The 26,785-nt window shown below is 38.8% G+C and overlaps 1 protein-coding gene across 1 annotated transcript in view; it reads left to right on the top strand.

The window, feature by feature from the left end:
- Positions 1–26,785, top strand: part of ARHGAP40 (Rho GTPase activating protein 40) — a 35,051-nt gene that overhangs the window by 1,997 nt on the left and 6,269 nt on the right. Inside the window, exons 2-13 of the mRNA XM_015825101.1 lie at positions 8,214–8,416; positions 13,205–13,422; positions 15,049–15,124; positions 17,235–17,392; positions 18,273–18,438; positions 19,554–19,645; positions 19,746–19,823; positions 21,422–21,581; positions 22,672–22,754; positions 23,754–23,960; positions 24,407–24,547; positions 25,816–25,976. Coding sequence (XP_015680587.1) covers positions 8,214–8,416; positions 13,205–13,422; positions 15,049–15,124; positions 17,235–17,392; positions 18,273–18,438; positions 19,554–19,645; positions 19,746–19,823; positions 21,422–21,581; positions 22,672–22,754; positions 23,754–23,960; positions 24,407–24,547; positions 25,816–25,976 — 1,743 coding nt within the window. The remainder of the gene's footprint in view (positions 1–8,213; positions 8,417–13,204; positions 13,423–15,048; positions 15,125–17,234; positions 17,393–18,272; positions 18,439–19,553; positions 19,646–19,745; positions 19,824–21,421; positions 21,582–22,671; positions 22,755–23,753; positions 23,961–24,406; positions 24,548–25,815; positions 25,977–26,785) is intronic.

The raw sequence follows: 26,785 nt of genomic DNA, 5'->3' as shown, positions 1-26,785 counted from the left end.
TTTTACACAAGAGTCTTAAGCTCAAACCAAACTTTTTTATGACTCAGTGCAATGTGCAGATCCAGTCTGTATGTGAAGGGGAATAACACTTGCAGAGGGATTTTGAGAGAGGGATGTTTAAAAAAGCCCTGAAAATTCCACTTTGAAACTGATGTGTTGACATATTTCAACCCCAAGACCAAGACTCTTAAAACTTGATCTCCGCTGCTTCTGAATAGAAGTAGCTCCTTAGGTAGAATTCTAAAACTTTGTCAAGATGCAGAATAATAATGTTTAGAAATGCCAACCTTGTGCTTGGTTCCTGTTCATAAATTTGGTAAGCTGATGCTTCATAGTTGACTGATGTGTAACAATTAGAGGTTCAGAAATTGAATGAGAGAGATTTGGGCTTGTAGCATTACCTTTGTGCACACAGGGGGAAGACGCAGCTGGGAATGTTGAGAGCTGCCTAGTGGCATTATTGTTTTAGTTCCCCATTTATTGCCTAATTGATTTGGATCATTATTCTATAATTTATATTCAGGTCACCACTGAATTGGCATCAGTGAATTAACAGCTCTGCTTTGTTCATCTCTATTGGAATTTAAAGCTAGAGAATATCCTGTTGGGCTATCTGCCTGAAGTAGGTAATCATTCATAGATGAAGGACTGTGCGCAGTGGACAGAGCAATGGCAATTGCAGATTTTCGGCTAATCCTCAACCAACAACCACAATTAAGCCCAAAATTTATGTTGCTAACTGAGACATTTGTTAAGTGAATTTTGCTCCTTTGAACAAACTTTCTTGCCACAGTTGTCAAATGAATCATTGCAGTTGTTAAGTTAGTAACATGGTTGTTAAATGAATCTGTTTTCCCCATTGATTTTGTTTGTCAGAAGATTTAAAAAGGGGATCACATGACCCCAGGACACTGTAACTGTCATAAGTATGAGTCAGTTGTCAAGAGTCTGAATTTTGATCATGTGACCATAGAGATGCTGCAACGATGGTAAGCGTGAAAAATGGTCATAAGTCACTTTTTAAAATGCTATTGTAATTTTGAATAGTCACTAAATGAACTGTTGTAAGGCGAGAACTACCTGTATGCACATTGGCATGGTTGTCTTTCTAATAGATACCATGGAAGAATAATGGATAAACTAGGATTCTCCCTCTTTGTTTTTATTCCTCATCTAAGCATAAGTAAAGGGCCTTTCCCAACTTGAATCTAACCAGAGGTAGTCCTTGATTTACGACCACAATTGAGCCCAAAAATTCTGTAGCTAGGCAAGACAGTTTTAAGTGAGATTTGCCCCATTTTATGATCTTTCTTGCCACAGTTGTTAAGTGAACCACTGCAGTTGTTAAGGGAATAAGTCATTAAGTGAATCTGGCTTCCCCCATTGACTTTGCTTGTCAGAAACCAGTTTTAAAGGTTACAAACAGTGATCACATGACCCCAGGATAGTGCTACTACCATAAATAAATGCCAGTTACCAAGCATCTTAATTTTGATCACCTGACCATGGGAATGCTGCAACAGTTGTAAGGGTGAAAACCGGTCATAAATCACTTTTTTCAGTGCCTTTGTAACTTCAAAAGGTCACTAAATGAATGGTTGTAAGTCGAGGGCTATGTGTATGGCAGGGATCCCCAACCCCCGGTCCGTGGACTAGTATCGGGCCGTGGCATGCCAGCAACTGGTCCACACAAACAAGCAAAGCCCCATCCACGAGATGCAGGCAGCACACAAAACCGCGCACCCTCTGGTTCGCAGAAAAACCTCCGTCCATGGAACTGGTGCCCAAAAGGTTGGGGACCTCTGGTGTATGGCATGAAATCCCCTGGCAGTGTCTTTATTCTGCTGTGTCCCCTTGGTGTTGCCTTCACCTTCAAAGATGGCCCCTCTTCTTAGCTGAACAGGAGTTGAAGTATTTTTCTCTTAAGCTGACATCAACTACAAGCAATTTCAAAATGTTTCCAATCCCTTTTGTCAATAACTCCATCAGGGGACCCTGGTGGGGAAGTGGGCAGATGAATCAGGCACCATAGGAGTATTTCAGGCTGTTGTAAGTGTGTCGCATCCCCTCTGCACTCTTTTACCATCGTTCTTCTTACCCTCCCACCCCAAAAAGGGGGTACAGCTTTTTGGAGAAGGTTAAACCTACGTTTTTCAGAGACTGCAGGCCTAGCTGTTTTTCAAAAGTTGCTACTTTATGAAAGCTATAGTAGAGGCCAAAATTGTGGAAACCTTTTGGGAAAAGTGTACAGTAGAAATGCCACCTTTGGTTAAGTTTCCACCCATTTTTCTTCTAATTTCTTTATCACTGTAGCCTTGTTCACTTAATAATACTATTTTACATCGCTTTTTGGGCAATCAGTCAACTCTTTGCACCATTACTTTAATTTTATTATGTTTTATAAGCTCACTAAATGAAACAACACAAAAAACCCCAACCAACTTGATAGCGATCACATAACACACTGACAAATGTCCTCCTTTCAGCTTCAATACATGACATCAATAACTGAATCCTACTGTGATCTGATTGGCTCATTGCCAAAACAAGATGACACCTGATTGGCTCTCTAAACACTCATGCTCACTGGCTACAGTAAGATGAAGGAAAGCTACCTGATATCAACCTAAGCAAGTTGTGCTTCCTTTTTCTGGTTATTTGGCTATAACTTTTCATAGAATACAGTACAGATAATTGAACAAACTATGTTGCATTACATTATTGATTAAATTATCTTTCCATTGATATATAATTTTATGGTACTACTCCCCAAAAAAAGTGATGTTATTAGCCATCAAACCTCAAAAATACACTTTCCCCAAAAGGTTTCCACAATTTTGGCCACTACTGTACTCAGTTGCTGTTTCTATTGGCCTGGGATTGGATTTTACACCCCCCAAACTCACTGGACAATTCCTCAGCCAGCTTGTGGAGGTAATGTGTAGGTTTGTCCTTTCCTTTTCCATGAGTGGTAAAACAGGAGAATGTGGTTTGAGCCACCTACCAAATCTGCACCCTTCCCAAGCACTGTCCTTGCATCACAGCTATGATTAGTGGGTGGTTTCCCACTGGCTGGTAAGTGGGAAAGCAAAGCAGCAAAGTGAGGGTTTAACTAATCTCTTGGCTAAACACACCCTGCTAATCTGGAAACAGAGACCAATATTCTGCGATAAAGCAAAATATTGTAAAATAGAGATTTTCCCCTGATAGTATCCTGCTGATTCAGGGGTGAGTGGAGAGCATTTTATCATCACAGTGGATATGATAAATATCTCTGCATGAAGTCAGCTGTAATCACAATTATTCCATATTGGTTCAATGCGGGATTTAATTTTACCATGCCGCATGTCAAAGTGTAATTCATCTACTGTTTGTAAATAGAATTTATCAATTACTAGATTTCTGTAATTGCTTAAAGTATTTGGATGGTATTGAGAATTAGCAGATTTAGAAGTTTTTTAAAGCAAGGACATAGAGTTTCATAATATAAGAGCATGGAAGTGCAAACATGCTGGTGAATGAAAAGATCTCTGCATTTGTTGGAACTGTATTTGGAGCCAGGGGAAGAAAAGGGAAAGTTTGTAGTCTGTAAAATAATACACAGACGTGTTAGCTCTGTAGGTACCATAGAACAGATGTTAAGGTTTTGCACTGATAAATTGTATTATTTCAGGTAGAGATTCAGCCTTTTTGGATCATCCACTTTTGAATAAAGTAGAAATTGAATGGCAAAAAATATCTCTTTCTCAGCAATTCTACTAGCCTATGGATGCTAACCCATATTTGTAAATAATAAAATAGGACTACCATATCTGGGTTGTAAAAGCCAAACACCATTGGATATCATTTAAAGAGATTCATACTATTTAATGATTGTGTCATTTTCTTGTAATCCAGTGTGGTTGTCCTACTATAAAAGCTGATTGAACACAAAATGCTATCAGAATTAAACAAATCATGTCAAGCACTTGATCCCTCTTCCCAATTGCAGATTGCTGTGCTATCCTGTATCTTGCTTTATTCTCAACTTCGCAGAATCTGCAAGTCTGGTGGCAGGTTGTTTAAATATCCCATCCATTTATCAGGACCCAAGAAGGGAAACGTGGTAGGAATACTGTGTAAAGGCTGTATCATTATCTTGCTGAAAGTTTTCTTCAGATTTCTCTTCCTCTAGTACAGGGTTGTCAAACTGCTGGGCCACGGGCCACACGCGTCACTCGGAAGCTGTGCCCACCCCATTGCTGGCAATGGCAAAACTGTCCCGATACACGAGTTTGACATGTCTGCTCTAGTACATACTTATATAAGACTTTTACAGTATTACAGGCAAACTCCGAGTTACGAGCATTCACTTAACGTTCGTTTGAAATTACGGGACCAGCAACCCCTAGTGTTTACGAGCAAATCCCAAAATTATGAATATTGCAGCACCACAGCAGTCATTCGCCCTTACAAACGACCGCAGAGGCTCTGCAACATTCACGCTATTTCCCCCCCACACATAACTGCTTCCCCCTTTCTGCCGTGCCGGACTCCTTTACTTTGCAAAATCTGTCTCCTCTCTGCCGTGTTTTTTTTCCCTTTTGAGGGAGAGGAGAATTGGCTTGGAAATGCTTTTTGCGCCAACAATGGAAGTTCCTGGGTGCCGTAATATCGTGTGAGTTCAAACAAATTCTCTGCAAAAGAGATCATGGCCCCCAGAAGCTTTCATTCTGAGGGGGGGAAGTGTTTGCTTCGTTTGCATGCCTATGGGCAAAATGTGGGATTGGAGTTGCCCGGGCACAGGAACCAATGCTGTCCGTGGCCCGGTGCACTGCTCGCTCACGTGCACCAGCCTTGGTTTGAGAGCAGGAACAAAGCTTTCAACTGAGCGGGGATGCATCGTGGGGCAAGTTCTCTTGCACCTGCATCCAAACTGTTGGCGGCAACAGCCACCTGAGCGGCCACAATCTCTCCTCCCCAACCAGCCACTCACCCTGCCTGACCTACTCCTTGCCTGACTGGCTGGCGGCACAAATCCTGACCGCTCTTCTCCTTGTCATCCTCCCCACTCAAGCGGTGGCAGCAGCTTCAGTTTCTCAGTTTCGTTTGAAAGGAAAGTAGAGGCGCAGAGCAGGATTGCTCTCAAGAAGACGCGGCTATGCTGCTCGCTTGCGTGCACCAGCCTCATTGAGAGCAATACCGCTCTGTGCCTCCGCTTTTTTTCACTCGGACGGAGCGGAGAAATTCCAGCCACTGCCGCTCAAACACATTTTATCCAAACGCAGACCTGAGAGAGATTGGAAGGTCCATGTGACTGCTTGAAGCTCCGTTTGACTCAGGTCTATATTTGAATTAAAAAGTGTTTGAGCGCCTATGGGGCTATTTAATACGCAGGGATTCACTTGTTTTGAAGCTCCCTGTGACAGTTCTTTCCGTTTCTGAAGCGCCCCACAGGTCTTTTCTCAAGCCCTTTCCTGGTGAAAATGGAGCCCCCGGAGTGATCGCACCACACTCTGTGGCTCCGTTTTTGCTGGAAAAAGCCTTTTCTTAAGCCCTTTCCTGGGGAAAACAGCCACAGACTAGGTGGCAGTGGCTTGAGTTTGTCCACTCCATCCAAGTGGAAGAAGCGGAATAATAAGTGGAAGCACAGAGCAGGATTGTTCTTAATAAGCCTGGCGCACACAAGCGAGCAGCAGACCTGCATCTTCTTGAGAGGAATCCTGATCTGCGCCTCCACTTTCTTCCTTTTGGACAGAGCGGAGAAACTGAAACTGCTGCCACCACTTGAGTGGGGAGGAGGACAAGCAGAAGAGTGGTCTGGATTTGTGCCGCTGGCCGGTCAGGCATGGAGTAGGTCGGGCAGTGTGGGTGGCTGGCTGGGGAGGAGATATCGTGGCAGCTCAGGTGGCTGTTGCCACCACCACTGCTGCTAGCAATTTGGACGCAGGTGCAAGGGGACTTGCCCCGCAATGCATCCCCGCTCAGTTGAAGACTTCGTTCCTGCCCTCAAACTAAGGCTGGCGCACGTGAGCGAGCAGCGCACCCGGGCCACAGATGGCATTGGTTCCTGTGCCTGGCCGACTCCAATTCCACGCTTTGCCCCATAGGCATGCAAACGAAGCAAACACTTCCCCCCGCTCAGAATGGAAGCTTCCAGGGGCCATGATCTCTTTTGCAGAGAATTTGTGTTTGAACTTGTGCGATATTACGGTACCCAGGAGTGCAAAAAGCATTTCCAAGCCAATTCTCCTCTCCCTCAAAGGGAAAGAAACCGCAGCAGAGAGGAGACAGATTTTGCAAGATAAGTGAGTCTGGCACGGCAGGAAGGGAGGGCATGAGGTTTCTTAATGGGGCAGGGAGGCCTTGGGGGCATGTTCCATCATTAGGGCCCATGGCCTTCCCCACCCTGAGATACCTCATGCACTTAACATGCCGTGTGCGTCTTAACGAGCAGGGACTTTTTTGGTTCGAGGTACAAGATTCCCACGAGTTTTCGAGTTACAAGTGGAATGTACAGGCTCCATTACACTCGTAACTTGAAGACTACCTGTATTTAGTTAAACCATTGCTACTTTAGCTTACCTCCATGTCCCTCTTTTCATCCTATTCCTTTTCTCTGTCTCTATGATAGGTAGGAATGTCTTTAAAAAAGAATGTGTATGTAAATTAATCTCTGGGAACCATTTTAACTGAAAAATAAAATTAGAAGTATCAAACTAATCTTCTAATACTTGTCACTTCTAATGATTGTCATTCTTGTTTTTTTTGTTAAGTAATCCATGCAATGTTTTGATTACCAAGCAAACACCATCTATATATTTCTCTTGCACTTTATTTGGGTTATGGGCAGTTGGGTGGTGGACATAAGATGGCAAAGGCATTGATACTGACTTGTGGATAAATTTAAAACGTGAAGTTATAATACAAATCTTCACTCTCATAGCTATGGAACCAGAATGTATCTTTTGCATGGTTACTGAAAATGATCAGTTTGGGATGAATACAAGTTGTTTCTAAATAAAGGTAACTCATACATCAGACATCTAGCCCTTCTGAAAACCACTGGAAAGGATTAGAAGAAGTTATTTTTAAACCAACTAACTACAGGTTCTAGATGATGGGAACCATATAGAATTGTGTAAGTAATGTGAGTTTCTCTTCTGCAGTTCCTCTTTAGAATGGCAGCAGAATGGTAACTATAATGTTGATTTGGGAGGTTCTCACTTCCCAAAATATTATTCTGTGAATCAAAATTGGCTGCTTTTCCAGCTGCTTAATTTACTTAGCCACATAACATTCTTGCACTGCTGGGGAGATCTAATATCAGTTGATCTGGTCCTCATAGGTTTTAAGTGATTACTTACTATAATCCATTATTCAAATGACAATGCTTCAGGCAAAGACTTGGAAGCAAATGAAAGAGACTCAATTTCCAGTTATGTGATTTCTCCACACCCCCCACACATGCATGTTTATTTTATTTTTTAAAAAAAATATCCCTTTCATCTGTCATTTCCCTGCCAAGTGATTATAAGACCTTGAGAGGCTAGCTGGAGGCTAGCCAGTGATCTGCCCTTTTATATATATATTTATAAACTTTCCTGTGAATTTCTTTCAATGCTCTGCTTTCCCTTCCCAACATCGTGATTTGTTACACAGGTTTGGTTTGTTCATGCATTTCTATATCCTGGATTGTAGGACTGAGAAAATCAATGCATAAGAAGTCTGAGAATCATCAGTTCAGTGAAGAAACCAGCTTTATTCAGAATTCTGCTGTTTGCTCCAGAAATAATTAGTTAAGATTTTTCATGTCCTCTAAATGTGTTAGGATTACAGCTTGTATAACAATGAGTGCTTTTCAATATTTTTAGGATTGCAAAAAGTTTTCTTCTAAGTTTGTAAAGTTCTTTGTGTTTACAGACTCACTCTGAACCTTTGATGTTCTTCTGCGTGTTCTGAAGAAGATTCTCATCTAGGTCTAGATGAGAGGAGAGCAGTCTAGAAGAGAAAACGGAAACCTATATTGTTGCCCTTTGTACTTACATCAAAGTTTGGGCTTATTTTTCTTTGGTCTACATTACTGTGCAATAAATAGAGAAAAATAAGGATGTTGCAGAACCTTATCTTTTCTGGAAGTTGTTAACAGCCGGTTCATGCAGTAAGCGCTGATATTATACACAATATTTATATTTGTATAATAATTGGTTATTTTCTCTCCCCTCCTCTCTTAGCATTAGAAATTGCCCTTGCAAGATGAATTACTTTTCCCGGAAGAGCTCCTCAGAGATTCCACCTTTGGAATACAGGCCGTCCCAGAGAGATTCATCAAATAACCTAGCCATGGATACTTTTTGGCTAGAAGTAGAGAGCATCAAAGAGAGCACTGAATCTGAGTCTGATGAGGGCAGCCTTACAGAAGCCAAGCTCCTAGAAGGTAAGAAGTGCCTGTAGCTTACTAGAGTCTGACTTGAAAATATTTTTGCAAACAGTAGCTTACTGGGCACAGCACTTGTGGCAAATGGCACGTTCTTTCAAATAATCTTTTTTTTCTTCTTGAGATAAAAGCTATTGTAAAATGTGAGACGAAGAGAATTGCAGCCAAAGCAAACAAATTATCTAGGGAGATGGTGGTATTCCTTTTTTTTAATTTGTATTGAAGTAGAAGCTAAAGAGAATTTTCTTGCGGATGTTTCAGCTTAAATACTTTCCTTACGCAAGTTGTTGAGCTCAGCAGTCTAAATAATGCCTTCTGACTTGATGATTCTAAATGTTAATATATTTTGCATGATTTTTTTTTTTAAAAAAAGCTTTTTGGGTTAGACATTTAGAAATGTTTATTATTGTGGAACAGGGAGCAGCAAAAGTGTTCCAGCTCTTTGTCCTCACCATAGTTCTGTCATCACTAAATTTTGTATCTGGATGAAGCCTCTCCATGCTTGTTATTGCCCTGGGTTGAAAGTTTCTATTATGAAACTCCCAAGGCGAGAATCTGTTGATTTGAACAATGTTCGGAGCAAATAGTTCAAACTTTCTTCTTCTCTTGCCAGGATCAGAGTTTTTGGCATGCATTTCTATGGTATTTATTTTTAATTATACATAAAGGTTAGATTGTCCTCATGCTTATTTGCTCTTGAACCAGGAACCAACTCCCTAAAGTCCAATTGTTTCTAAATTCACTTTTTGACTTTCTGAAGTACTGTTGAAAAATAAGTTTCAGAAAGAAAGCAGCTTCCCACTCACAAGTATAAACTGTTCAGCTATCTCTTCACCTCCTCTTAGTTAGCAAATACATAACTCTTTGTCTCATAACTCAACTCCTAATTCTAGGCAAATTTAATAAACAACACATTTTCCAATCCAGGCATCAGCAAAAAGTCCAAGCAGAATTCTGAAATAAACAAATTTGTTAACAAATATAAAACAAAATATAAAACTCATCATTCCATATCTCAACTCTTAACTAGAAGCAAATTCAGTATATAATGTCTTTTCCAGATATCAGCAAGTCTAGAAAATAACAACTATCTCATTTAAAATCTGATCAAATATATTCCTCCTTTTTTTTTTTTTTACAGAAAACGATCTTCTTTAATCCATTATCCATTGACTCAATTTTTCTCAGAACTTTTGACAAGTCTCTTTTATAAGTTCAGCAAGAAAAAAAATTGCAGTTACTCTGTTTTTTCTTCAGATCATATAAATCTTTACTCTCATGATGGGCTTTGTCTTTTCATTTTTAGAGATTCATCCAGTGTTTCCAGTCATAAATTTGTATTCACATTGCTCTCCATAATAATTTCAAATAGGCTTTAAATACTTCTGGTGTTATTTATTTATTTATAAATTTATTTTCTGCCCATCTCACCACAATTGCTTCTGGGTCAGGGTGTTCATGAAAACATGCAGTATAGCAGACAATGTTGATTTAAAGCCCTATTGCCATTCCTCAGCGATAACTCTGAATACCATTATAAGTTGCTTATCTTGTTATGTCTCCAATATCAAAAATATTTTTCCACAAAAATACAATTTATTTAAAATTAATACCAGCATCTTAATATTCAAAATTAAATATTACAGCTTTTTCTGAATTCTTAATTTATTTAAAGCTCTGTAGTCAAAACCTTGTCTTCCTTTTTGCTTTTTATTTTGAATTTGTAAACTTTTAAAGATGCAGTTTCATTTTCTTATGCTAATGATTGAAGACGCTCACCTGGTGTTTCCAGCCATGTCATTTTGAAAGTGTTTAACTTCTGTAAAGCAGTTAAAAGGTGGTTTCCAAAGGCAGTTAGGAAGGAAGGGCAATTTTAGTGTCTTTTAAAGCAGGGGTCCCCAACCTCCGGTCCGTGGACCGGCACCTTCACCGGGCCGCAGCATACCACAACCAGGCCGCGCAAACAAGTGAAGCCCCATCTGCTGGATGCAGACAGCACACGAAACCACGCCCTCTCTGGTCTGCAGAAAAATCTTTTTCCACAAAACAGGTCCCTGGTGCCCAGAAGGTTGGGAGCCTCTATTTTAAAGGGTCCAACTACAGCTACAAGAAGAATAGTAAATTCTGTCGTATCCTGATTTTCCCCAGAGATAGCTGCATTGCAATTTTCTGGTGAGGAGCAAACGTATTGAGTGCAATGTGGGCAATCTTATTTCCTCTCTCCAGAGAGGGTCAATGGACCTAATGTGTTTGCAGGCTTCTTGTCTTAGCCACAGTTGTTTGCTCCTCAAAATGCTAAGCCATCTTCAATTTGCCATTTCTTCCCTGGAAGTTCGGGAACATTCCTCGGCCTAAATTTCATAGGCAGTACTGGGAGAATAGAATTAACTAATTTTGTATATAAACTATTAAGCCGAAAATATTTCTAAGGGAAAGTCTATGAACTAAACCTTAGGTAGACATTTCATGTAAATTTGGACAGATTTATTGATTTTCTTTCTGCTATTTTCTGCTAAGCAGATGCAGAATTTCATTGACCAGGTGGAGTTCCTCATTGTTGATGTGAGGACTTTCACAAAAGAAAAACTGTCTCTGTGTCTGGAAAGTGGTATGGTGTGTGCATTTCTTAGAAATATTCTTATATTTTCCAGGCCTCTAAGTAATTATACCTAGTGGGTGGAAGTGAAAGAGATGAATGTGTTGAGCAGTGTTGCTATTCTTGGAAGTGAAGAGACCCTTCTTAATAGCTACAAAGAAAAATCAGAAGTGTGTTTGTGTGGGTTGAAGAGTTTCATTTACATTTACAGGTGTCACTGATTCCCAATTATGGGATATTATACTTTTAATTCATACCAGGCTAAGCCTAGATTCTTTGTAGAGCTATGCTGGTTCTGTAAACTCCTCCAGGGCAGGAGAACCAGATTTTTTTTTAATTATGAAACTACAATGTATAGTTTTTAATTCTTGTTTGATCAGTTTGTGATTCATTAAGATTGAAAGTAACTTTCACCTATCCCTGATACTGGAGCCATGGTGGCGCAGTGGTTAGAATGTAGTATTGCAGGCTAACTCTGCCAACTGCCAGGTGCTTCATCCTGACCGGTTCAAGGTTGACTCAGCCGTCCATCCCTCCAAGGTTGGTAAAATGAGGATCCAAATTGTTAGGGGCAATATGCTGAGTCTGTAAACTGCTTGGAGAGGGCTGTAAAAGCACTATGAAGCAGTGTATAAGTCTAAGTGCTATTGCTATACAAACAAACTTTGATTTTTTTGGCGGGGGGAGGGAATGCCATGTCCCCATGCTGTCTTCTTTCTCTTGTTCCTAGTCTATAAGTGACACAGTCTTAACTCAGTTGCATTGATATTAGTGTAGTCTTTCTTTTTTATGATAGCCATCCAAGGGAGTAAATGTGTAATATCTATTAGGCTTCATCACTCATTATCTTGGAAAGAAGTCAGAATTTGGCAGTAACTGGAACAGAGGCAACAGAGGTTAACTGTAGGGATAGCAAATGTCACATGTGGTTTTCTTCCAACTCAAAAATGGGTGGACAGCATTTCAATTCAGCAGGAGAAGTCTGCTAAGAAGAGTTGGGCTATAAATAGATGTCAGATTCTGCTTCCCTAAATATGCTGAATATCTGGTTATATGTAAGGAAAAATGAAATAGAAATGTGTCAGAAAACAACTCTGTTCTAAGAAAAACTGAAAATTTTTTTGCTGGGAATTTTTTTTTATTACTCATGTAGTGTCAAAATGAAGAAAAAAAAAGGTTTTCATAGCTCTTCGTGTGTATCTATGAAGAAAGATGAAAGACACCGAGAAAATAATGTTGTAAACAATGCACTTCAGAAATAATGTGTATTGTGGAGTTCCTGGTGCTCTCTGAGTTTCGTTGTTTGCTTGCAGACATTTCATAACCTGAAATGGCAACATCATCTGCATATCAGTGCATCATAGGAATGTGTTGTTTGGAACAAATATTGCATTAATTCATTAGCCTTGAAGTATAGTAGCTCACTAAGAATTTTTTTAGGATTAAAAATGTACAAATACATAAAGAAGAACAATACGGAACTGAGCATTGGAGAAACAAGATTTTGCAAAGATAATCAAATATGTAAGGAATATGATGAAAATCCTTGTAAAGTAACTTTATTTATCCAGAAACAATTTTTTAAAAAATAGTTTTCTAATTGAGATAGATGACATCTCAAATCAATGTGCTTTCAGCATAGAAAGCTAAAGAAATGAAGGAAAAATGCTGAGCATAGAATATAAGAAATGTGTACGTGCTACTCCTGTCTTTATCTGTTTTGCATGGATGTCAGTTTTGAAATCCTCATAAATTAGAAGGACTTGACTCAAGGAAATAGATGGGTATTTAAATAGGACTGGGAGTTTTCACAAGCAAGCCCATTGGGCCCTTTCAGCCCTATCATTCAGGGGAAATAATAGGAGCTTCTTAAGATATCTTTGGTTAAAGATACATTTGTTTAGCTTTTACAATTGTATTTATCTGAATTATTCTGTGACTGAAGAACAGAACACAGAATGTTAGACTAGGCATTGGGTTGTTTGTAGCTCTAGGTGTTGTGACAATTTAGCTATTGTCTTTTCAGGTTGCATGAGCCATTAACCAATAATATAGCATTTTATGCAACTACAGCAGTTGTGTTTTATAGACCCAGATTCAGGCTTCATAATGTTGTGTGAACTCATTCTTTGAATAGTTAAGTGCTATGCTATTTGTTGACCTCGCTTTTCCCATTCTTCCTTGCCTCTCAGAGGGAGAAGCTGAAGCTGAATGGCTGCAGGATGCAGGACTCTCTGACCTAATGGAGGACCATGAAGAGAATAGCAACATTGTCCTGCTGTCCACTTTGACCAAGACTCAGGCCGCGGCTGTGCAGCGAAGGTTGGATACTTATACCCGCTCCCGACGGAAGAAAAATAAGCAGCCTATCCGTGATGTCAGAGACATTTTTGGAGTAGTTGAGTCTGGGGTACGTTCCTTTACATGCTCATTTTGCATCAGCTCTTATGTTCCCAATTTCTAACGCCAACAATTTAGAATTATCCCTCAAAAAAACCCCAAAAACCCCCGCCGCATTTTATTCTCTTTTTAAATTTATCAAACTTTGCAGCCCTATCAATTAACCTCACTTAGATATTTTTTAGAGAATGGGTGATTTAAGTGTAATCTAAATAAGTTGTTTTCATAAAAACGTGCTAATTTTGAGTGGTCAAAACCATCAAATTGCTTCTTGATTAAATGTGGAGGATATTTTCCTTGTTAGCAATTTCAGTAATTTTCTTAATGTTGTACCCCAGGCAAACAGTTAACTTTTAACTGAGAGAGACCGTGCAAGCCTCTTAATATGTGCTTGACGTACGGCCAAAATTGAGCCCAAAAGTTCCATTGCTAAGCAAGACAGTTGTTGAGAGTGTTGTGCCCCATTTTATCACCTTTTGTCATGGTTGCTAAATGAATCATTGCAGTTGTTAAGTGAATCATGTGGTTGTTAAGCAAATCTGGCTTTCATTGACTTTGCTTGTCAGAAACTCCCTAAGAAGGTTGCAAATGACAATCCGAGTAAATACATGCTGGTTTGCCATGCATCCAAGGTTTGGTTATGTGACTATGGGATGCTACAGTGCTCATAAGTATGAAAACTGGTCATAAGTCTCTTAACTTTGAACAGTCATTAAACGAATGGTTGTAAGTCAAGGACTACCTGTACTGAGTAATTGTTATTGTCTCATCATTAGAAAGCTGGTAGGATTTCACCACTAACAGTTAACCTTGCTGTGCTCTAAACCAAAACCATGATGGTATCCCAAATCTGTTGCTCTCATTTAAAGAATATATATATATATATATTTCTGACTCTTAGAGCCTGCAATATTTGCTTTCTGACCTTTGACCATATTAATCTGACAACAGATGAACTGGGTTTTAGCTGTGAATCTTAGTTTTTGTTTCAGATACAGCAACTGAGACAATCATTGAAAACCCCCAAATATATACTGGAATGATTTTTTTAAATAACTGAAGTGAAGGGCATCACTCCATGGTACTTAGATACTGTAAAAAGATAGAATTTTCAAGTGGTTTTTTTCCCTATCCTGTTCTTTGAAATAATGAAATCATTTTTGAAATCAGCTAAGGTCAGCTACATGCTGCCACCTGCTGGGCTTCAAAAATCACATCAAGATCCATTTTTTTTCATAAAATTTCATGAACCTCCTTAGAAATGATTAATTATTGGTTGACAATCAATTTTGATTTTGAGGGGATATCTCCATTGTGTTGCACTGACAAAGTTGCATTTTAATCTCAAATTTGGCTTAATGCAATATGTGAATCAGTCTTTGTAAGCTAGGTGTTTTATACATAGTTGACTTTTAAAAAAAATACAATTATTGTAAATATTGCATTTTGCAAACATTTTCATTTGTTTTATTTTTACGTTCAGTATTGGGATAGCCTGCAATCAAAACAATACACTTGCTACTTATGTAGATTACACATAAAAAAGTCCACTGATGTGCTAGAATGCAAGCTTAAAACAAGCCATGGTTTAATGTGATATGTGAATTTACTGGCTTTTCTTGCACTCTCCGCCTAGGAAACTGAACCAGTGATGGAGTCTGAAATGGATCGACGTCACCGCAGGTCTGCATCATCTAACAACCTTCAGAAATGTAAGAAAATTATTGCGTTGCTATCAATAGAAATTAGGAATATAAAAGTATGCAGCTGTTGCCAACTAAAGTGCCACACCAGGCTTTGAATGACAGTTGAGAATCGTGTTCTAGAAGTGGAGAGGATTCGAAAGGAGGATTCAGGAATTTCAGGGATTCGTAAGAATTTGCAAGATTTTAGGCATTCATTTTACCTCCTTAAGCCAATGCTTCCCAACCTTTTTCCTTTGTTACCCAAAACCGCTTATCAGAAAGTCTTAGCAAACTTTGAAGATGGTCTTAAGTCTCTTTCTTCAGTCCAATGTAACTTTAAATGGTCTCTGAACAATTGATCATAATTTGAGGACTACCTATATTATAAAAACAGTATCATTGATCGATCATGTCATTTCAATAACAAATTACCATTTATAATTGTATCAGTTTTCATCTTAATAGGAATAATTTGGGAGATTTTCAGATATAGTATATTTTAGTCCATATGGCAATCTTTAAGTCAATTTAACTGTCCCTGTTGTGAAGAGTAATGGGTTTGTAGAGTGGCTGCCCAAAGAAAAACCACTTTTGTTCAATTTTGGGTAATTTATCCAGGTTTGGGGAACACTTTCTTGGGGAGCTATGTCCAGGGTAAAAATAACACCCTAAATTCTTCCCTACAAAAGTGGTCTTTGGCAAATTGCCACATGTTCTGTACCTTGCTGTGAAAGCAGAAACTCTGGGTTTTTCCATGTGTTTGTACACTGACTATAGTTTTGTAACTCTCCAAATAGTGTGGTATGACATCATGTTTGCAGGAAATTTAAGGTGATTCTTCTGACATAATTTCTTATAGATTTCTTCCTCTGTTTTAAAGTTCTGTCAGCCCCATTTATTGTAGCATGTATGAAAGCTTTACAGTGTGAGTACCTCCATCCTGGGCCTCTTAGTAACAACCAGGCTGACTAGAAAAATCTCTGATGTAAACTACACGCATTGCATTTAAAGAAAACCTATTTATATTTTGGTGGTGATTACTTTCTTCTATTTCAATATTCTTTTTTTTCTTTTTTGTTTTTCTAAGAATTTAAAATTTGCAAAACTGAGGATCTAAAAGCTTCAGTTAAATAATTAAGTCTTCAAGTTGAGCTTGATTTTTGGCAATGTGATAATCATATTGATGTTTTGATTTTATTGGCAATAGCACACAAGTCATTTGCCTCTCATCCAAATACTAAAAGAGTCTGAAGTGTAAAAGCTGCTTAGCTTGTTGAGGTCAGCCAGGCTGAGCTTTTAAATGCAAGAGTTAGATGCAAGATAAAATAAATTTATTTTTACTCCTGCAAACATATTTATCATATGAGTTAAAATACTGTAGCTTGATTAACAATACTGTATATTAAGTTCAGGTATGCAAAACTTACATCAGTTTTGGAGGAAGGGAAAGCAAAGGAGGAGATTGTAGCACTTAGGGTTTGGGCTTTTAGAATTTTTTGAATTCCAGCCAATACAGTGATCACATCAACATCCCAGTGGAGAAGGCTTAGCCCTCTCCTTCACAATGTACTCTTGCAACTCCCCCACCTCCCCACAAAATAATACTGCTTTTTTAAGTTATAAAAAACGAGGAACTGAAGTAGCTAAAACCAGCTAGGTGGGAACACACAGACCTTAGTTAATTGTTGCATCTTTAGTGAATGCATACATCTGGCTGGAATTCTTAAGAGCAAATTTTATGTGATATATAATGTTGCTATGACAAAAATTATTGGAAATAAAATTATTGAGTGAGCTCAACTGATTGAACAAAATAATTTCATTAAAATACTGATTCACACAAGCGGCATGTACAGTATTGAAATCCTTCAAAGATAACTGGATGTTGAAATGAAAAGGGCGTAGTTAAAGTTTTGGGATTGTATGTTAATATAAAGCTTTTATTTAACCTCTTTATTCTGGAAATAAAACCTAGATTATTTAAATTTGTTTGATTCTTGGTTTTAGGACCCTGGGATCCATTTATTTTAAAAGCCAATCTGTATTTCTGTAGACTGATTTTAGTCAGTAGATAGAAGTATATATTTTTTTCTTGTTTATTATGTTCTTTTCTTCATTCAAAATCCTTTACTTTTAGATCCAGTGGGAATCCCGGACTTTCAGTCTCCACTGAGAGATTCTGTGAGAGAAGAATTATTCAGCACTGAGGTTGCCTATTCAGAGCAGGCTGCGATCCTGCTCAAAGGATCATTCCCAAGGGAATCCAGGAGAATAAAGGAAGAGAGTTGTTTACCTGTAAGGCTTCCAATGTTTTCAAACCAGGTTGACCATCCCATGGGCTGAATGTATTCCCATTTGTGACCACTCCTACAACTCTGAAATTTGATGGCTGAATGGCAAAATGTCATAAATAGGATTTCAGGACTTCCATTAATGAATGGTAGTAGCTTGCCTTTCTGAGGGTGTCTGCCCCCATTCTCATTCACAAAACATCTTCAGAACATCAACAGAAATATCTGGAAACTATCTGCTCCCCATTTTGGGGGGAACCAATTTTATTACTTTATTTATCTGTGGAGATTCTCAGTCATCCAGATCATAGTTATCCCAAAGATGCTTTTTCATGAGGCAAGTGGAGTTTTTTGTTTTCTTTGAAGATGTTTCGCTTCTCATTCAAGAAGCTTCTTCAGCTCTGACTGGATAGCTGCCTGCAAGGAGTATAAATCCTTCCATTCCCCCACCATTGAGTCAGAGCTGAAGAAACTTATTGGATCAGAAGCAAAACATCTTCAAAGAAAAACAAAAACAAGGAAGTTCAGTTGCCTCATGAAAAAGCATCTTTGGGTTTACTGTATTACAAGGTTGCCCCTGCAACTTTCTAGAACAGGCATGTCAAACTCGCGAGTCACGTGACGTCGCACGACGAATTGCAACTTTTCCCCCATTGCCGGCAATAGATGGGCGCGGTTTCGGCATGACACATCTGGCCCACGGCCCAGCAGTTTGACATGCCTGTTGCAATCAAGTTTGACATTGCTGAGTTGCAATCAAGTTTTGCGCATCCTTTTTCTAAGTTTTTATCTATTCATTACTTTGAAAAAAAAGTTTTCTCAGAGTTACAAAATGGACCCTGAGATGTCACACTAATTTCCCCTCTTTTGATTCCTTGGTTTAGAAGTTTAAGATCCCCAAGGGGAGGCTGGGAGTAACCAGGACAGAAGATCTGTCTCTGCAGGACATGAAGAAAATTCCTACCCTAGCACTCATTGAACTAACCGCACTTTGTGATATTGTTGGCTTAGAGCTGAAGAGGAACAAGGCAGTTAAACGAAAGTCATCAGGTAAACTGTTCTTTACTCCCCTTCTTTTTTTCTATGGTACCTATAATGTGTGTTTCCTGAAGTTGCTGGGAAGGAAGGCAGGGTACAATTGCTAGATGACAAATGGGAAAACTTATTTGAAAGCTGCTTGCCACTGTGATTTGGAAGATATAATACATCTGCAAATTTGGTACATGTAATTTCTGCTGCTGTTTGAATGTCACTATGATATCTTTGGAGACTAAATCACATAACAGTTGATTTTGGGGGGAAACAGAATCCTATTCAAAAAACAAGAACATATTTTTGTAGGATGAATTGCTCTATGAGAGTGATTGGGTTAGGATACATAGATGAGGAGATAAAAGGTAATCTGCCCAAATGCAGTCTGTCTGTTCCTCAGTACATTCAGAATATCTGTCCAGCTTCTCTGTCCCAACTCCTCAACCTCAGATTCCTGGCACCTGACTAGGGTTTCTTGTCCAGGAAATGAGCCTTCAACAAGTCTCCATGCTGCATCTTCTGCATGCTTCAGTATTCACTAGCCAGTTCAGTAATAACTGCAGCCATGATTCTTCTGCTTATACCATTGCTGTGGTATTGCTGGCATACCTTCGCCATTATTGCCACCACATCAAGGAGCCAGCTCAATTGGAGTCTAGTCTCTATCAGCCTTCATAGGTATTGTAGCTCATGGTTAGATCTTAAATCTTTTCTCTTTCTCCTTCTTGAATGTGCCATTGTGAAAAATTCACAATATTTTCATAATATTGCTTGCCCATATAAAGCTTCTATCTTGAGTCAGAAGTATAGTCCATGGGTGGTGGCTGTTTTTTGATATATTCCCAGCCTTCACAGCTGATGTTAATTTCAAAGTTATTTTCTCTCCTGTTTCATGGTGGTTCAAGGCAAGTCCAGGGTAAAGTCCATCAAAGAAACAGGCAACCTGCGAATGGCAGGCAGAGCTACAGAACCAGAAGAGAAAGCTGAATTGGTGGACATCATAATCACGTTATGGTCTTACTGTTTTAAGTACAGTTGTTTTTCCCTATGGTCTACTAAGCTGTCATTATTTGTTCAAGTTTTTGTTTTATTTGAGGATGAAATAGTTTTAAATATAGTTGCCTTCATTGCAGACCACAAACTTTTTGGAGTTGCACTTGGCACTTTGCTGGAAAATGATCAAAAGCGCCTTCCAAACACCAGGGTTCCACTGATTCTGCAAGCGGTAAGTTCATTTTATATCTTCTGTTGTTATCAATTCTGTGTTTTGAATTTATCTGCAGTATTGTTGCTTTTTCATGATGATTTGCTCTTTTGCTTCACAGTTGCTTTCATGCTTGGAAAAGAAAGGGCTGGATACAGAAGGAATCCTGAGAGTTTCAGGATCCCAGTCTCGCATTAAGGTACATTGCTATGGCTTTTAATTCAGTTTCCTCTGGAATTCTTTTGAAATTTATTGGGCAATCTTCATATAGAATATTTGACCTGCAGTATATGTAGAAGAATATCATAGATGAAATCTAAATAAAAGTAAATAGAATGCAGACCATGGTCCATCCGTGCGTTACTGGACAGTTTTTGGTAGACTATCAGGCAATTCCTGGTTGCTAGATTGTTCTTTAGAATACTTCTGCTAAGTGTTTAGGAAGCCATTTTATAAAAATGATGAATCAGTAGCCTTAGTATCCTTATTTTTAAGGCCTGTGGAAGATGGGGAAAAATATAATGCACAAGACTCTTGGTATACTTGCTCATGTTTTCAGCTGTTCAACTGAGTAAGGAATTCTATCCAAAGATGCAAGTGATAGTCCCCTAGAATAAAAACCTCAATGAGAAAAAGAAAATATTTTCTCTTTGTCTCTTTTGAATCCAATATAGTAAACAGCACATTGGTTCTTATGTTCATGAAGAAAGTGTACACGTTGATCACTTATCAAGCAGTAGTTAAGCCTTAGCTCTGTGTGATTCTTTAGGTATAGTCTTAGATGTCTGGCACATCATACAGAATTTTAGAAGAATATAATCACGTCTGCTTCCCATTACAGTTGCAATCTGCAGTGCTCTGGAATCTTCTGTAAGATGCAAAGATGTCAGAAATATGTTGGTTTCTCAGGGGTTATATTGGCTTAAAAAGTAAAAAAAATATTATTAAATGTTATTATCTGTTCACAACAAAGTGAAGTCTCAACTTCACAGTAACTCATTCACTCATTATTTTAAGCCTAACTGTATTTGGCTTGATATTAGCTTATCAAAGCTGGTCATCTGACTTATAAGCCATGGTTAGCTGTCACATATAAGCAAAGCCACTTCAAATAATAGGTAAAACAAATCACGACTTAATACAATCAGAGAATATGCTTACATTTGTTATTTCATCTTGGATTAAAAGCAAAAAGGAGTTCCTTGCTCTGAGAATTTGTATTCCTCACCTGACCAGAAGATGGCAGCAGCAAGCAGAAAGAATGCCATTTTTGCTATATTCAGAGACATTTTAAAAACAATCTTTTCGATTATTGCTGCAGTAAATCATTGTGATGTATTCAATGTGGACTGGAATTCTAATCAGCTTTCCATCTCTTAGCAGCAGCTATTCAGTTTGTAAGCTGTGGTACTGTATTTTGTCACTAGGAAAATGCTAAGTTATTGTTTTTCTTCACTTCTAAATGTTGATCCATCCATCCATTGTTTGTTTCTGTAGTTGCATTTTAAGGCAGACATACTGTTAATGCAGATCACATTTCTCTCTCCTTCATCCATGGGTTTGTTTTAGCCAAATACTCTAAAGCAGGGGTCTCCAACCTTGGTAACTTTAAGACTTGTGGACTTCAACTCCCAGAATTCCTCAGCCAGCTTTGCTTTGCTGGCTGAGGAATTCTGGGGGTTGAAGTCTACAAGTCTTAAAAGTTGCCAAAGTTGGAGATCCCTGCTCTAAACCCTTTTTAACATCAAGGCATCTCTTTTCTCTTTCCCTTTCCTCATTTTCTTCCCCTTGCATTAGTGTTTGGAACAAAAACTGGAAAATGAGTTCTACACTGGCTTCTTCCGGTGGGATGAGGTGCATCAAAATGACGTCTCTGGTCTGCTGAAGAGATTTATTCGAGAGTTACCCACACCTCTTCTAACAGCAGAATACTTGCCTGCCTTTGCAGCTGTGCAGAGTAAGTGCTAGGCCAAGCAGAGAAGATTTCCTAGCCTTCAGCACTCATTCTTTCTCTCCTCCCTTGTTGGGGAAGGCATTAGGCTGTAATGGATGTGTTGCTGGACACGTTCTGTAGCTGTCTGTGTCTATTTTCTTGCTCAGTCATAAGGAGAACTTTTATATAAGCTAGCAGTAAATGCATCATCTTGCTACCTCCTAGATTCCTTGCTCCACTTGATTTTATTGTACACTTAGATTTTTTTTTTAATAAAAATGAAAAAGGGTGATGATATGCCTCAAAACAAAGCAATAGTGCTGAGCATAATAATTTCCAAGAATCATAAGCTCAGAGTTCCTTCTGAACTGCAGAAGAAAATAAAAATGAAATAAAAAAATAAAAATTACAGCCCAGAGCTGTATTCAGAAGAGGCTCACCTAACCTTCAGAAAGAAAGCTAGGATGATAAAGGTGATCCTGGTAGGAGTGTTAAAGAAGATGGTGGAGCATAAGCTGTCAGTTTACAGTCTTATATAAATGGGTATTTTGTGCCTGTCCACACCCATCATGGTAAAGCCATTTTGGGAATAGAAATCTTCCCCCATTCTGAGACACACACACACACACACACACACACACACACACACACACACACACACACACACGTGTCCCTCTTGCTTCACTTGCTCTAAGGCATGTCAAAATACCGAAACCACGCCCACCCCATTGCTGGCAATGGAGAAAAAGTCGCGATACGTCGCGCGATGTCACATGACGTCGTGAGTTTGACATGCCTGCTCTAAGTCTTAATGATTCTACTTATACTTTCCTACAGCTCTCTGGAAGAAGATGCAACTCAACCTTGGCATGATTTTTTTTCAGATGGTGCAATTGAAGTAGTCATAGAAAACACTGTTGTTTATGAACACTTTTGAATAACTACAGTAGTTCCCATGATAGCAGTTTCCTATCACTTAGGCTTAGGTTTCCTATATGGGTCAAGTTGAATGCTTTTCATATGAGATACGTGAAATGGAGCAACTAGCTGTTCAGAATCAGAGTCTTTGAGGATTAATTCTCAAAAGGAATGCAATTGTTCTCTCCTACTACAGATATCACAGATTTGATACAGAGGCTGCAGGCTCTCAATCTGCTCATACTGATTTTACCAGAACCTAACCGAAACACCCTGAAGGTAATCAGGCAAATGCTACCTAGGGAGCTATGACTTGAATAATTTTCAATGGCAATAAATCACTAAATAAAAGCTGTAGCTTGGTAGTGCAGTACATTATTTTTTGGCATAAGGTCTCAGATTCCCAATTTTCTCCAGCTGTTAAAGTCTTATGTTTGCAATGTTAGGCAGTCTGGTTTTTTTCAGCCTTGGCAGCTTAAAGATGTGTGGACTTCAATTCCCAGAACTCCCCAGCCAGCCACTTTCTTATTGATATTGTTATAATAGGATTGAACGGAAGGGATTCCTTTTAAAAGAGATGGGCAATGAGTACTACTTCAGATATTGTGGGAATGCCACTCCCATCATCCCCACCCTTGTATACTGACCTGCTTGATGGGGCTTAGGGTTCAGGAGTTGGAGGAGCCCGTTGTTCATAATTGTTTTAAAAATTTCACAAATTTGCATGCAGGTTTTTGTTGCTGTTTTGTTCAATTGTTTCGTCACTTTCTATTCTTTATGACAAAGTGGACATTATTTTGCCAGAATGATGAGGACTTGTTGGTATCTGCTAGACTCTATGCCCCATCAAAAGGAGATTTTAAAAAAAAATTAAAAATAAAAACTAAACAGAAATTCTAGTGTTGCAGAGCACATTTATTTTCAAGAATGAGCTCATTAACACACTTAATGAAATAAAATTTCACGATAGCTTCAAAATAGTGCTTTAATAGTGTGTCTGCCTGTTAGGAAATAGCACATGCTTTGAAATTCTGAAAGTACCAGTAATGCAGAAGTGTTAGGAATTTCTGCTAACTCATACAAGTTAAAGACTTCAAAGCCCAGACATCAAAATATTTTTGATGTGCAAAGTATTTCTCCCATAACTTTTTAGAAGGATCATAACACTGAACAACTCACTCGGCTCAGTTTGCAGATTTGGGCAGCAGATACGTATCATCAGTAAGCAGTCCTTAATATTCAGTCTCTTTGGAATCAAATAATTCTCTCCTCTCTCAGGCACTACTGGAATTCCTTAAGCTGGTAGTTACCAGAGAAAGAAAAAACAAGATGAGCCTCTGGAATGTTTCCACAGTGATTGCTCCAAACCTCTTCATGCACAAGAGTTTGCCAAGCAAGATCCCAGAAGGAAAAGAGAAGCAGCTGGCAGAAGGAGCAGCAGATATTGTTCGAATGATGATCCATTATCAAGCTTTGCTCTGGACTGTAAGTTAGGGGAAACTTTATTTACCAAGTCATTCTTAAATTATCATTAGCAAAAACTTAATGTAATATTTTTCCATAAAGAGAAAAGTGTTGATTAAAAGGATACTTTTAGTATTTAAAATAACCTCTTTTCACTTTCTGTTTCATGCTAACAGTATTTACAAATTCCATTATTTAGATTCAAAATCGTTCTTCATGTATAAATAACTCTGATCTAAGAACTATCATTTTCAAGCAACCAAGAAATTTCCAATGCCAAATGGCTGATACAATTGGACTTATAAAGGGTGATAGTAGATGTAATTAAACGTATCAAAAAAACACATTGGTTGTTTGTTTCTCCCATCTTCAAGAGATAATTCAGAATGATTTCATGGAGATTTCTCATATGAATGAACTGTATCACTGAGAGTTTGCACACTTGTCATTTTTCATGTTTGCTTTAGGTTCCTTCTTTCTTGGTAACTCAAATAAGAAAACTGAATGAGAACAGCAGCTGGAAGTATCAGTTCTACGACAGGAGGATCAAGAATCTGTTAAAAAAGATTCATGCAGACAAGGAAAAGACAGAAAAGAACAATGTTGAAGTGAGTGAGATCTTCTCTGTCCAGCCACTTTGTATCACTAAGACATCATAAATGGGACTAAAGCTACCTATCCTCCCTAATAATTTTGGTGAATGAAAGTGATAGGGAGAATCTGTTCATATTGGAATGTGTAGGGCTTTAGCATCCAATTGTAAGCATGGATGATTTGGAGAACAGGAGGGGAGCTGGAAAAGGTAGAAATGAAATCCATCTGTTCTAACTCCATATATGTGGTCCTCAACTTATGACTATTTGCTTAACAACAGTTTGAATTAATTATGGATTCTGAAAAGGTCAGTAATGACCTAAATTTGAATTTGAAACCAACATGTGATTGCAAATTGAATGTTAGGCAACCGGTTCACCTTTATGACTAGTTACACTACCTTGCAGTTAAGTGATAACAATTTGCGATGTTTGTTGCTGGTTTCTGGCAAAAAAAAAAAATGCCATTGGTTAACATGGCTTTGCACTTAACAATCATGTGACTTGATTTACAACCATAGTAAAATGGTCATAAACTCGGGTCTGATCACATGATGACTCAACCTATGACTGCAGTGATTGACAATGGAAATTCTAATCCCAGCTGTGGTCGTAAGTCAAGGAGTACCTAGAGGCTGATTTAATAGTACATTCAAGACATGTACACAAATGAAATGATGGCCCCACAGTATTACTTCTCCTAACTGTTACAATCATGCATAACTTTGTTGTCTTCTGAAGTGACTTTTTAAAGGCTTTGGGTTGTACATTCAGTTTTGATGTGCAAAAGAACGTCAAAATCCTGCAAGGCAGTTTCTTTCATGTGATTCCTGCATGATGAAAAAGAAATTGGGCTGTGTTTTTTGGTGACAAATTCCTTCAAGAAAAGAAAGGCCTTTCCCTCATGTAAACACAAGGGGGCAGTCCTGTTTTATCAGATCTAGGCACTCAGACCGCTTCTCTTACATGTGAAAAAAGTGGTTTTAATCATTATTTCTTTATGGCGGGGTGTCAAACTCGCAACGTCACGTGACGTGTCACAACGTATCACTACTTTTTTTCCATTGCCAGCAATGGGGTGGGTGCAGTTTTGCCATGCCGGCAGTTTGACATCCCTGCTTTATGGCAATCTTACCCTTTGCTCTTACTGTCTGGAGGTGTACACACAGCAGATAATTTGGAGGCAAGAATAACTCCAATATACCTCCATACTTGTTACAGGCATTTGGATTCATTTTTTATTCTTTCTTCATCTCTCTTTTATTACCGTCCCTTTCTTTCAGCCTTGCAAAATTATCAAAATCCAGGCTTCCTTGTTCTTAAAAGACTCACTGGAAGTTCATTTAACTCATGGAACAAAAGTAGCTGATGTTCTGAGACAGTTCCAGAAGAACCTTGGTCAGAACGGCTGGAATATTGTCAGCACAGTCAACATTATCAAATGGTAATAGTTTCCCATTTTCCCACCTTACCCTAAGCCAAGTTATAGTTATGACTTGGTTTTACCTACATGTTAAACAGGAGAAATTTGAACACTGTGAGTTAAATAGCATTTAAAGGAAAGATATCTTTGTCCATGTTTTCAGTGGGTAGAGAAGTCAGCTCAATCACAGTATACAAAGAGTTTCAGTGAGCACTTGATTGATTGATTTTTCATTACTGTTAGTAGCTCCTTAAGCCTAATGGGATACTGGTTTCTGACTTTTCAAATTTGGAGGTGTTTTCTGGGGAATGTATTATTAAGCTACTAAGTGCATCTGTACATTACAATATTAAAATCAATTAATTCCAAGATAAAAACATCTTTATGTATAATGTACTACTGTACTTTACTACCATAAAAAATTAGAACGCTCCTGCATAGGGACTGGTAACTGAAAGAAATTCCCCTTCGCCTTATAATTGGCAAAAATCCTAAAGTTAAAGAATCCAAATTAATGCAAGTATGGTTCTGCAGATTAATATCTGGTGTATTGAAACCATCTCTTTCTATCTCTTGACTATGAGGCCCAACAGAGATGCAAGAGGATACTAATATTCAGTATCCATGGCAACCACCCCGGGCCACCCCAACGATGCCCTTGACGTGATGGCCCGGTGTCTGGAGGCCGTGAGGGTCTGGATGGGGAGGAACAGACTCAGGCTCAACCCGTCCAAGACCGAGTGGCTGTGGCTACCGGCGCCTCGGCATAGTCAGCTGATTCCATCGCTGACTATAGGGGGCGAAACTCTGGCCCCCTCGGATCGGGTCCG

The sequence above is a fragment of the Protobothrops mucrosquamatus genome, unplaced genomic scaffold (genome assembly GCF_001527695.2).
Source record: "Protobothrops mucrosquamatus isolate PMUCROS unplaced genomic scaffold, P.Mucros_1.0 scaffold2484, whole genome shotgun sequence".
NCBI classification, from domain to species: domain Eukaryota; kingdom Metazoa; phylum Chordata; class Lepidosauria; order Squamata; family Viperidae; genus Protobothrops; species Protobothrops mucrosquamatus.
The sequence above is the reverse complement of the archived record's forward strand: the minus strand, read 5'-3'. Positions and strand labels throughout refer to the sequence as shown.